The sequence below is a fragment of the Sebastes umbrosus genome, chromosome 12 (genome assembly GCF_015220745.1).
Source record: "Sebastes umbrosus isolate fSebUmb1 chromosome 12, fSebUmb1.pri, whole genome shotgun sequence".
Taxonomy (NCBI): Eukaryota; Metazoa; Chordata; class Actinopteri; order Perciformes; family Sebastidae; genus Sebastes; species Sebastes umbrosus.
The window spans coordinates 21,874,826-21,887,349 of record NC_051280.1 but is presented as its reverse complement, the minus strand read 5'-3'; the positions used below and the strand labels follow the sequence as shown (position 1 = coordinate 21,887,349).

General features: G+C 43.2%; 1 protein-coding gene across 1 annotated transcript in view; it reads right to left on the bottom strand.

The window, feature by feature from the left end:
- Positions 1-12,524, bottom strand: part of dnah9l (dynein, axonemal, heavy polypeptide 9 like) — a 36,136-nt gene that overhangs the window by 709 nt on the left and 22,903 nt on the right. The window contains exons 56-89 of the mRNA XM_037787543.1: positions 12,309-12,432; positions 11,407-11,549; positions 11,130-11,291; positions 10,827-10,886; positions 10,559-10,732; positions 10,308-10,454; positions 10,085-10,198; positions 9,711-9,854; positions 9,036-9,218; positions 8,884-8,889; positions 8,593-8,694; positions 7,979-8,113; positions 7,658-7,831; positions 7,395-7,527; positions 7,175-7,277; positions 6,902-7,024; positions 6,595-6,799; positions 5,543-5,707; positions 5,281-5,421; positions 4,997-5,167; positions 4,803-4,925; positions 4,509-4,702; positions 4,259-4,407; positions 3,806-3,933; positions 3,430-3,567; positions 2,721-2,810; positions 2,460-2,651; positions 2,253-2,372; positions 1,805-1,864; positions 1,299-1,481; positions 931-1,113; positions 643-758; positions 286-398; positions 31-171 (exon numbers count right to left, since the gene is read on the bottom strand). Of these exons, the coding sequence (XP_037643471.1) occupies positions 31-171; positions 286-398; positions 643-758; positions 931-1,113; positions 1,299-1,481; positions 1,805-1,864; positions 2,253-2,372; positions 2,460-2,651; positions 2,721-2,810; positions 3,430-3,567; positions 3,806-3,933; positions 4,259-4,407; positions 4,509-4,702; positions 4,803-4,925; positions 4,997-5,167; positions 5,281-5,421; positions 5,543-5,707; positions 6,595-6,799; positions 6,902-7,024; positions 7,175-7,277; positions 7,395-7,527; positions 7,658-7,831; positions 7,979-8,113; positions 8,593-8,694; positions 8,884-8,889; positions 9,036-9,218; positions 9,711-9,854; positions 10,085-10,198; positions 10,308-10,454; positions 10,559-10,732; positions 10,827-10,886; positions 11,130-11,291; positions 11,407-11,549; positions 12,309-12,432 (4,639 nt within the window). The remainder of the gene's footprint in view (positions 1-30; positions 172-285; positions 399-642; positions 759-930; positions 1,114-1,298; positions 1,482-1,804; positions 1,865-2,252; positions 2,373-2,459; positions 2,652-2,720; positions 2,811-3,429; positions 3,568-3,805; positions 3,934-4,258; positions 4,408-4,508; positions 4,703-4,802; positions 4,926-4,996; positions 5,168-5,280; positions 5,422-5,542; positions 5,708-6,594; positions 6,800-6,901; positions 7,025-7,174; positions 7,278-7,394; positions 7,528-7,657; positions 7,832-7,978; positions 8,114-8,592; positions 8,695-8,883; positions 8,890-9,035; positions 9,219-9,710; positions 9,855-10,084; positions 10,199-10,307; positions 10,455-10,558; positions 10,733-10,826; positions 10,887-11,129; positions 11,292-11,406; positions 11,550-12,308; positions 12,433-12,524) is intronic.

The following is a 12,524-nucleotide window of genomic DNA, read 5'->3' as shown; positions in this document are numbered from 1 at the left end:
ACAATAAGAGAGGAAATTAAAGAGTCTAACCTTCCATGTAAAGTCCATATACGTATGCACCCTCCCTGGCAGGTTGGTTGAACTCTTCCTTAAACTTCTTGGTCACATCCACCGTCAGGTTCACTTTATCCAGCGGCCACTCGTTCTTTCGTGCCAGAGACTGCATCACCGCTGGAAAGACAGAACAAGATAAATAGAAAAAAAATGACGAGGGGAGAAAAAAGATGAGGAGAGACGTGAAAATAATCTAGTCAAGCCTTGATAGTACTCTTATCTGTGTGTTACCTGTGAGGAAGGACTGTGGGTTGAAAAGTCCAGACAACCAGACGACACTAGGAAGAGACAGGTCCTGAGTCCAGCTGTCCAGCTCTTTACAACGCTGCAACACATCATTATACCTGACACACACACACACACACACACACACACACACAGAAAAAGATGTTAGGATAATGTCTAGCATGTGTTTCTTACAGCTAATGTAGATACTGTAGATTCATCTATACGTAATGTATAACAGTACAGTATCTCAAACAGCTAATTACATGATTTTTTGAGATTTTTTAAATGTATCCCCCACATTTTTAAAAGTAAAACACAACCCCCACATTCAAACACACTGACAGAGACACACAGACACACCATATAGCCAGGCTGTAGGTGGAGGGGTAGGCCAGCTTGGTCCAGGTATCAGGGACGTTGTCAAAGAACAAGGCTGTCTGCAGCTTCTCCATCTCAGAGGAGATGGCCAGCTCACCCTTTGACAGACACATTTAACCGTCACATCACTAATAATACACACGTTGAAGGTGAGACACCAGTGCGGTTACTGTAACACACAGCTGTTGGCCACACTACTTAGACGAAGGAAATCTGCAGGATGGATTTGTGCACCAGACCAACACACAAAGGTATAAAGCCTCAAAGTACCTTGAGTCCCAGGTCCAGCTCCTTGAGTGAGCGCCGCATCTCGGAGACGAGTGTGTTCATGCGCTCGCACTCCTGGAAGCAGACCAGGATGTACGGGGACCGTTCGGCTGTCTTAGAGGTGATGTCAGACATGTTGTACTCCTCTGGTAGCTTCTCCAGCACCTCGTCTAAAATGGTTTTCACCTGAGGAGGGAGGGTGGTTCCTAGATTTTAGAGATGTGGTTCTCTCCGCCCTGTTTCTCGAAAACTGCTGCCATTGTGAGAAACAAAACTGGTAGAGGAGCTTGCATCGCTACATTTGTGTGTCAGTATCTTTGTGTGTTTGCTAGGTTTAGGACAGGTCAGACATGTACAGTAGGTGTAGCTACCTTCTCCTCCAGCGTCTGCGAGACTCCCTCCCCCATCACAGCGTCAGGAGACTGCAGCTCCAGCAGAGTGTGGAAAAGGTTATCGGACGTCACTGTCAAGAACTCGATTTCTGCGTTGGGGTGCAACCCATAATGCACTGGGCTCTCGTGGGGCAGCATCTCGTCTATGAAATCATGGTAGCCCTAGAGATGTAGACAGAGAAATGATGAATGCCATCTATTATTGTCATTTCTTCATAACAAACTACACTGCAAGCCACTGATATATTTAGTGTAAGGACTGGCCTTATGGACAATTGATCTTTTAATCTTTATTCAACTATGAACAGATGACTGAACTTTCTATTTTTCTGAATTTATTTGCTTTACATACACAGAAAGACACAGCAGGATGCAGTTACACTTCTGTTCAGGGCAGTTAAATATTCAACATAAGGGAGAGCTGACGATGAAAGTTAAACTATTTCGAGGAGATGTTTCATCAGACGGTATCCATCTCTTGTTACCTGGTAGTCCAGGTTGGAGGGGACAACAAACCCAGGAGCCAAAGAAAGCTTCCGGTCGAACTGAGAAATAAAACAACAGGAAGAAGATTTTTCAGCTTCAGATCTCTAACACCGTAAAAAGCATTAAATTATCCCAACCTATGTAGCCAAAATGTCTTGGTCCAACAGTGGCCCAAATCTGGCACGTCTGCTTGCCAGACACTCTTTAGCGTGCATGTGCAGTCTCTGGCCCAAAGCTATCCTAATTGCTGCTAACTGGAGCTGATTCTCAGCCCCGAATGTGGTCCAAATTTGCACTCCAAGCTCCAGCTAAATCTGGCAGCCATTTACAGTCTGTGCCAAAGCCAGTTCACATTTGGTCCTCTTGTGCTAGAACACAGATGAGTGTGCCGACACTCAACCTCAATCAGTCGCACATTCACTTCGTCTTTCTCTCTCATGAACAAACCTGGTTGGGCTGCATGTATTCTTCCAGGTATGTTCTGCAGAGCCGTCTGTCCCAGTCGTCGGTGATGTGTCCTCCGTACATGATCTCCCCAAACAGATACCTCAGGTCCTCCCACGGCACCTTCATCATCATAATCATTATGAAAATCACTGCTAATACAATCATTATCTTTATAAATGCTGTGGCACGCTGCTCACACGCACAAACCTGTGCATTAGCCTCCAGGTAGTTGTAGAGGACGTTGACCGATATCGTCAGGTCTCCGGTGTTGAAGGGATACTTCCTGTTCCAACCCTGGGGTCCAAACTTCCTCCTCTCCGCCACACAGGCGTGGAAGTAACACAGAGAGAAGAGGATGGTCTTAAACTCCTGCTCACGGCTGCACTGGTCCAGGATGTCCTAGAAAGAGACCGATACATAAATAAATCAATAAGCACTACTAGCACAAAGCAGCCGGTAGACACTCACCTGGTCAAAGTTATCCAGAGCAGCGTGCAGATTGGCGTGCATGCCCGTAGGAGGTTCGTTGGTGATCTTGATAGCGTTTTCCAGAATGCCCTGAGGAAAACATATCTGTATTTAAAGGTCCCATATTGTAAAAAGTGAGATTTTCATGTCTTTTATATTATAAAGCAGGTTTAAGTGCTTTATAAATACTGTTAAACTATCAAAACGCTCACTATATGGAGAAATATACACAGCCTGTATTCAGAAATTGCGCGTTTGAAACAAGCCGTTTGGATTTCTGTCCATTTGTGATGTCACAAATATACAATACATAGACCATTACACGGTTTTAAACATAAACATTCTAAATATGTCTACGTTTATTTCCTGTTGCGGTGGATGTTAATAACATCAGCTGACAAGAAGTAAACATGGACCCAAGCTGTTGCCTAGCAACGCAATTCTGTTGCAATTCCGTTGAAATTAGCTAAAATCGAGCGTTTCAGACGGATGGTAAATACAAGTGTATTCAGGCAGACAGTACGAGGAAAATAAAGTTTTTTTGAACATTACAGCATGTAAACATGTTCTAGTAGAAACACATAATAGAAGCACGAACCTGAAAATGAGCATGATATGGGACCTTTAATACCACTACTTAACAAAGTGAAGCATGTATAATGCTTGATGCATTGAGATGACCATACTTGCATGCACACTGAACCTGTACCTGCGGGATAATGTGTTCCTGGGGTGTTGGTGCCGGCTCAGCGCTCATAAACACTCTGTAGTCCGGATGGCTGCCTTCACAGCAGCGCTCCAGGAGCTTCTCCAGTGAACCCAGCCAGCGAGCAACCAGGTGGATGTTCTACAGGGAGGTGAAAGAAAACACAACATCAAAAGCTAGTACAGCACAGAGTGAGACGGTGTGAACTTCGAAGCATGGCAAATATAGTATTTAGAGTTAAAAGAGTAGAATTAAAAACTACATTCATATTATTCCCAATTATGTTTTTCTGCTAAATGACAGATATCATCATTCAGTCACATATTTCTAATCATAAAATAAAGTTGTATCTATCGAAATCTTCAGAATAAACTCAGACCTGCAATATGACCCAGTGACCCTCCTTGGCAGCCTTCTCCATGGCAACCTCCGCCACAGCTTCCTGGCCCTGGCCCAAGGACACGTTGTGAAGCTTCCCAAGGTCGATAGTGAAACCCAGCTTCCTTCCTGAGAACACACACACACGAATGAATCGGAAGTCTTTCTTTGTGTTGATGTAGATTAAAACCTCCCCCTTGAGAAAAACCTTCATGTGATTACTATACCCCCACTGAAATACATCCTTTACCCTCTAAGGTTTCCCCCTCTGCATTCATCTGCAACATGGTTGTTCTATTGTCACAATGCTATTTGCAATATATAGTAAATGTTGTATTTTCTAAAAGCCCATTTTTTAACACAGAAACATCACTTTGCATGAGTAAAGAATGAGTATTTAATGTCTATGCAAAAGCAGTAGGAGTGTATGAGTGTGTATTTGTGTTTACAGTACCCAGTGATTCCACATCTTTCAGTGGGTCCACTCCAGGGGACAGGATGAAGAACACCGGTGAGGCTGGACCACTTTCACTGAAGGACTTTGCTAATTCAGTCTTTCGGCCTTCTGTATACTTCACCCCGAGTTTCTCCTCCACAAAGTTCCTACAGTATGCCGATAGGAAGAGCAGAAATAGTTTGGATTTACAAAATAGTGATGGAAAGTGGATAATCTTAGAGGAACAAACACAAGCAACCCTCCTCACCTGAGAGCATACGTCATGCGGTCCGGTCTCAGGGCTCTCATCATGATGAGCTTCTGCAGGGAGCTTTTCCCTTTCCACTCCTGAGGAAACTTCTCTTTCTCCGGACACTCGGACTCCACGATCTTCTTCCAGCGCTTAGGAGAGCCTTCGATGTCCCGGTCCAGAGCACGAAACTCATCGGTGAAACTCATCACCTGGGTAAAGACAAGGGTCAGCAGGCTGTGTTTGACATGTATGGATGTGAGCCAGCAAAAAGTCCTGTGTGGACGTGTGTGTGTGTGTGTGTCCGTGCACCTTGATGGCGCTCCACGCCGAGTTGGAGAGAAAGTCGAGGGGGCTGACGTAGTGGTGGTCGATGTTAAAACGTAGCAGGAAGTCCAGCTCTCGCATGTCTATCTCCTTACTCATCAGGAGCAACTAAAAGAAAAAAAAACACAGTCAGGGATGAAACACTGTCTCTCCGACCGCCGACGCTGACTCACACGCACCTGGAAGGCCAGCTGTGCAGTAAAGGTGAGCTTGTCTCCCTCAAATAGTCCTCTGCTGATGTAGTTGAAGGTGGAGTAGGTAACACAGTCTATGAGCGTGTTTACTCGGCTCTTCACATCCTCGTAGGCCTCCGCCATCTCCACCGCCTTGTGGAAAACCACATTAAAGGCCTAAGGACAAGACGGAGAAAGTTTATTGCATAAATTCACACAAGTTAGAACACAGAGTCAATTTGAGTCTCTGCTTCTTTCTAATTCAGTTCGTCAGTTTCCCTCGTGGTTACCTTGAGGCTGAACTGGTACATGGGGTTGATCTTGTTGAGATCGTTCATGATAAAGTAGAGCAGAGAAGCTCTGACGGCGACGGGACGATAGTGCTCCCTGGCTTCGTTTATCTTCACCTCATTGACTTTAGCCTCCAGGACCTGAGAATGAGGGATGGAGGGAGAAGACAGAAGAAGAGATGGAACAAATAAAGGTGGATCTTAAACTTGTGAACTCAATTGTGATATTCAATTAAGGCTAAAACAACTAAGCACCCGTTACCTTCATCTCAATCTCAGCAGCAGTGTGCTTGGTGGTCTCGAGCTTCTCCACCAGCACGTTGTCACCCAGGAAGTTACTCTCTGCGGCCGACAGCCTGGTCAGCAGCTCGTCCTCCAGGAGCTTCAGCTCTATCTTGAACATGTTCTGCTGTTTGGTCAGTTCACTCTGCAGCGAGGTCACACAAACAGCTCAGATCATTTGTGGTAGTGCTTTAGCAGTATTTCCTCTTATTTAAAACATTATCAGCTCTGTTGGATATAAAGGAATATTATAATGCTAAACTGTTATATAACTAAACTGAACAGAAACTGGTAACTGATAAAAGCCTTTAGGTCATCTAATATGAAAATACTTTTTTTACCACCTCTACTATTATAATCAGTGGTGGAAGAAGTACTCAGGTCTTTTAAAGTACAAATACCACAGTCTAAAAAATACTGCATTACAAGTATAAGTCCTGAATTCAGAATGCTACTTAAATAAAAGTTCACAGTATTATCAGCAAAATGTACTGAAAGTATCAAAAGTAAAAGTACTCAACATGCAGAACGGCTCCTTTGAAAGTGTTTTTATTATATTATTATATTATTTATTATTATAGAATATTATATTATTCTGTTTTTATCACTAACACATACATTTAATTTTACAGGTCTTCGTCAATTTAGATACTTGATATACTACTGGTTAGATCAGATTAGATAAATAGTACAGTACTGCATCATACCATAAAAGCATATCATATCTTTTTTTATGTAAAAAGTACTAGTAGCTAAAGTTAGCAAATAAATGCAGTGTAGTAAAAAGTAGAATATTTCCCTCTGAGATGTAGTGGAGTAGAAATATTAAGTAGCAGAAAATGGAAATACTCAAGTAAAGTACAAGTAAAATTGTACTTAAGTACAGTACTGGAGTAAATGTACTTAGTTACATTCCACCACTGATTATAATATGATATATTATAATGGGAAAAACATGTTAACAATGGTGTTAACAAGCGCATGAGCATTATGTTTTATGGAAAGAGGGTCCTAATAACTAATTGAACCCACCTTGAGGTGCTCGAGGTCGGGTCTTTCCTGGTTCACCACCTGGGCCAGGAGCTGGTCCTCTAGACCGTCCCTGGTCACCGTGAAGTCGATGAGGGTGGTCTGGGCTTGAATCTCTGGCTTGTAGTGAGGGTTGGCCAGCTTGGTGTGGAGGATGAGTCTGAAACCTGGGTTGAAGAAACACTCCTTGTCCCCGACCTTTATACAGCTGTGAGAGAGAGAGAGCAGCACAGAGATAGGAAGTGTGAAGTTTTTTGTGTGTACGGCGCACATGCTCGCGTGTGTGTGTGTGTGTGTGGGTGTGTCCTACCTTCCCTTCTTGATGGTGTGTCGTCCCAGCAGAGGGTCGATAACAGGGTCAATGGTCTCCTCGAGGTTCTCTATGAGGACAGTATCCCCCGCCACCACAGCCTGTTCAATCACATCTACATAACTGGAACCACATTTCACATTCATAAATGTCAATTCTCCCAGACAGAGGAAATAATAGTGCTGCTGAGAGTGAGAGCATCAGATACATAGCTGTATTGAAAGCCTTTATCTCTACCCGAGGATGATAAAAGTGGATATAGAAATCACTCACCCTCTCTGCCCCAGACTGACAACCTTGAGGCCGCTGCCATAGCGACTCTTGAGCCACTTGATGCCTTGCAGCTGAGGGTCAATGAGGAGAGGCCAGCGCTCACCTGAAGCAACACACACACACACACACGATCCACCACACATCCACATTTGCCCATATTATTGAGCAAACTAGCACAGTTTATCGTGATGAGTATTATAGTTTATGTATATTTACTCACAGTTAGTGAGGATGGTTGCATTCTGAGTTGACATTTTGTCTCCTGGTAAGCCTTCGTTGTTCCACTGGGCCACCATCGCATCATCAGTCAACATCAACACTGGATCTAAGCCGTCTGTCATTGGGACGAGTATCTGACGGAGCAAAATAAAAAGAGATGTTAACACGGACATCTAAACATAACCTTCTGTTGTAAGGTCAGGCAGGAGACATAATGATAGACTCATAATTCAGGAAAACATTTCTTCGTCGTAGGATTGTGACCTTCTGGCTGCGCAGGAAGGGCATCCAGAGGTTGTCCTGCAGCTCTCTCCTGTACTTCTTGGAGAAGGAGCCGGCGTAGGAGATGAAGGCTGCGGTTAGGAGGACGTCCCCGCTGAGAGTTTCCTCCTGTTCGTGGTACTGAGCCACCGAGTGAGCCCAGCGCACATTCTCACTCTGAAACATAGTATACATACATCAAGACACTTTGCTATTATACAAGAAGCCCCCCCAAAACACTAACTGCACTAATGCAAAATGTCTCAAATCAACTTTAAGAAACATTAATCAAACTGGTCTCCCGTTGGTCGCTGCTGTGCTCACCTCCAGCCCTTTGACCAGCCGGTTGGCCAATTCTATTGTCTTGTTGGTGCGGTTGACCTCTTCCTGAAAGCGAAGTTTCTCTGATGTGGCTTTCTCAAATGCTGTTGTCAGAGTCTCCAGGCTACTGTCCAGCTCCTGAGAGAGAGAAAATATATGATGACTTGTGGCCGTAGATGTTCCTGAATAAAATATCTCTTTAACGCTATGTGCAAGCTGTAAATGACATGACAATTAACGTAATAAAACAATAATAGTAGTATAAAACCACATCAACCTCGCTCTAGAATGCGCTTAGGAAGGTCTACTGTTACCGCTAGGCCAACAAGATAATAAAACTTGTCCCAGAGTACAGAATGAAAGGCTGCAGGAGAAGTGGATTTGGAGTGGCGGTGGATTATCAAATGACCTATAAAAGTCACCAGGAGTAAAATTATACAGAGCCCCTTGGTGACAGTCACATCAGTAAAAATGTGGCCATTTTTGCAAGAAGCAAACAAACAATTCTTGTTCAATAGGAAATACGACAATTTGCAATCTAAATATAATTTCAAATGCAAAGAAAGAAGACAAATAAATAAAGAAAAGGAAAAGAGCGATGATCTAAACAGACTTACAGCCAGTTTCTTCCTGATGGCCTCCAGTTTCTCAGCAGCCTCAGCCAGATCAGCGTTGGCCTGAGACAGACACATCCTCTTCATCTCCACCTCACACAGTACCTGCGGATAAAACAAACACAGCAGTTGGACTCATTATTTTGATGGGTTTAGAAGTGTAAATACCATGTAATTCTTTCAGGGATGCAGACAAAACCATAACCATAAATAAAAAAAACATCTATATGATCACATGAAATATCATGCACACACTGTTTATTTGATATCACAACAAAGCAGAGTTGTACTTACAAAAATCTACCCAGGGCAGCAACATTAGGGCGAAACAAAGAGATAAAATCATCAAACAACAAGAACACAGTGCTGTACACTGCAAAACATCACACACCGGCTCAGCTCGGATGACACTAGATATGTGCGACAGCTGGTGTGCGTGCACGTACCTCGTGGAAGCGTATGATGTTGATCACCCAGGCACAGAGCCCCGCAGCAGCTGAGGACTTCTGTTTCACAAACTCGGGGTTGAACTCCGGGTCACTGAGGTGGTCGTCTCTCACGCTCCTCACCGTGGCCTCTGGGATGTGCTCTTTGTCGAAGTTCACCAGAGCCTGCAGGAAGTCGTCCACCTGCATGTGTAGAGGTGTGGGAGTTACATTAAATGATCACGATCTGCATGTATAATACTTTTGCAGGCTTTTTTGGATTCTAAATCATGAGCAGGAATTGAGAAGTAAAAGCTACACACAGTGTTTGCTCTCTCTTCTTCAGTTTTATATAAAGTTGAAAGATGAGCTAAGATTAGAAATCTCTTTTACGAGAGGCCAAGATAGCAGCAGCAGCAGCAGCAGCAGCACGCAGACCATAAAATATAGAGGTTATAAAACATTCAGCATAACACAGACTTTTAGTAAAAGAGATAAAATAGATGTCCATACACCGTTACAAGAAATATGAAAATAGATACACAATAAAGGACGAGGAATAAAACGTCAATAAGTCATTTTAAATGTGATGTTATTTCAGCAGTTTAGGGAATTTATTTGTGATGGACTTCTTGGCTTTGTGGTAGCAAGCCATTAATCTGAGAAGCACTACGAGACGTCGTGGTAAAATATCACCTTGCTCATGACCACCTTGGAAGCCTTCCAGCTGCGATCTTTGGGGATTCGGCCTTGGGGAGACAGAAGCACCAGAACAGCTGCCGAGACGCTGGTGACAATAGCTGGAGGGTTGGGGAACGTCCTCAGCTCTGTCAGGTTCAACTGGATGAGCACACACACACGCACACACACACACAGACACACACAGACACACACTTCCATTGTTTATTTGGGGGGCTAGGATGGAGCCAACCTTGCAACACTGTTTATTTGTTTATATATTTGCACCGCTAGCGATGGGTTCACATAAAATAAATTGAATGAAATGAAATAAAACAACTGCAGTGACAGGTTTCAGGTCTGTGTATTTATGTGTACACGAGTAAATGTACCCTGTTTAGTGTATTGAGAGCTGTATTGGCTGCCTGCAGGGCCGGTTCAGCCTTGGCCAGGTCGTCCTCTGTCTCCTGCTGCTGTTTGGTCACTTTAGCTTGGATCGCTGCCACCTGAAGAAACAACACAAAGACACAAAGACGTGCAAAGTTTCTGTCCTTTAGCCTATAATATGTACTGTAAACTGAAGAGGTGGCATGAAATGAACACACACACTCTTACCCTTTGCTCCTCTGCATCCGCCACAGCTCTCTCTTGGTTCAACCTGTCTGTCTGTTGTCCTATTTTAGCTATGAGAGCCTCTATGTCTGTGTTCCTCTGCCACAGCTCCACCTCCTGCACCGCTAGCTTCGCTTTCAGATCTTCTACCTGAGCAACACAGACAGGAAGAGATATAAAAAAACATGAAAAAGGCGAGACAGATTGGGAGAATATAGCATGCAGACAGACAAAGCAGATATATATCGTCTGACCTGTGAGGCGGTCGTCTGCAGTTTCTGCAGGCCGTTCTCTAAGCGCTCCATCTTCTGGGTCAGCTCCGTGCGTTTCTTCCCCAGCAGGTTGCCGTACAGCTTCATAAACTCCAGGAAACTCTTCGGGGTGGTGTAGTTAAAGTGTTTCTCGGTCTGCTGGTACTTGACGCTCACCTGAACAGTGCGGTTGAACGAGAAACCGAGGGATGATGCTAGAGAAGGTGTAAAGTGTGGTCATCACCACCCGTGGTGCTTTGCAACAACTCACCTCATTGACACTAGTGTGGGCGTAGGAGATGAACTCACTGATGGATGCACGCACATCTGGCTGCATATAAACACACACAGGGATTTGTTAGGGAATTATTATATAGGCAGGCATCGGTTAGAGTAACCACAACATTGAGGAATCTCATAATATTTCACTTGTGCTGTACATTTATTGTTTAGTTTGTTCATATTTATGGATATAACTGGCATATTAACTACATTTCCACATTGCACAAGAGCAGGGGAAGTAGTTCATATTTAAAAGGAGATGAATATGAATGCTATGTGAGTGAGCTGTCACCTCCAGTCCAGGTATCTTCTCTATGAAAGTGGAGCTGACAGACTGCAGGGCGAGCTGAGGCCATGGGTGGAACCAGTCTATTGCCGTACAATTCACCAGAGCCGGAAACTTGCGTGCACGTGTCCGCAACGTGAACCCGACCGGGGAGAAACACAAGACGACCTGGAGGACAAAGAGACATATTTTTTAACAATCAATGATGAAAGAAAATGGGTTCAAATAAAGCAGGTATCATATCACACATAATAATAATAATAATAATAATGATGTTTCAGACCTTGAGCTGTCTTCGTATTCTCTCAATGAAGAAGCTCCAGCAGTTGTCTCTGCTGTCTATGAGTCCTAATCCTCTCAGCTCCATCCGGATCGACGTCACAATCATGTCCACTTCTTCATCACTAAACAGGTCTGGAATATCTCCTAAATAATAACAATAACAATGCAAGCTCAAAATCTATCTATTCCTATATGTGAACACAGAATTGTTCAGTGGAGTAGCTTTGTGCTGATTGCCACAGTTTCGTTTCTTTCTTTTAGGTTATTGATGCCACCTGGGCTCAGATCTATCGCCTTTTTATGTTTTGTGATACCTTATCAATTCTCCAAAACACTGTATTGATTTTTAATTAATAGTTAAAAAAATATATACAGACTGTATATACAGTATATATATGCAACACTGTCTGTTGCCATTTTTATATAGGCAAATGTTTTTCATTTTGTTTGTTTAGATTACACAAAAAGTAGTGCAAATGCAGAGCCCACTGTTCTGATTACATAAAACAAATATCTTTTTAAAAATCAGATTTAATGCATATACTGTACTTTATACTATGACAGTTTCCTAAAATTAGATTTAAAAAAATTGCAATATATCACCTTGCTTACAGTATTGTAATATATTGAATGGTAACCCCTGTATCATATGTATTGCATCAGCAGATTCTTTCCAACACACAGCCCTACTGTGCACAATGTGTCTTCTCTGTTCTCAACACTGCTGAGAAATCAGATTTGGCTGATGATGTTTTCACTCTGTATACTTTTGTTGAGTTTATAAAAGTCTTTGATATTCTCTAGATGAAAGTCATTCTAGCTTTTTTTACACACTAAAAGGGGAATTCTTTGCTCATAAAAAGAAAAGGGCGCTCATCCTTCTGTAGGTCAGTGTAGCCGAACCTGAGGCCAGCATGTCGTTGATGAGCACCAGGAAGCGTTCATCTGGAATCTGGGCGTCTGTGTGAAGGAACACTGTCCCGATGTTCTTCACCCCGACCTTTATATACAATGCTGCTATATCACTCTGGAGATGAGGGGGGTGCAGAAAGGATACGTAAGAATGGCACACTACAGGTTCATCTGACATTAAGTTACATCAAACATTGTATCTGTTGT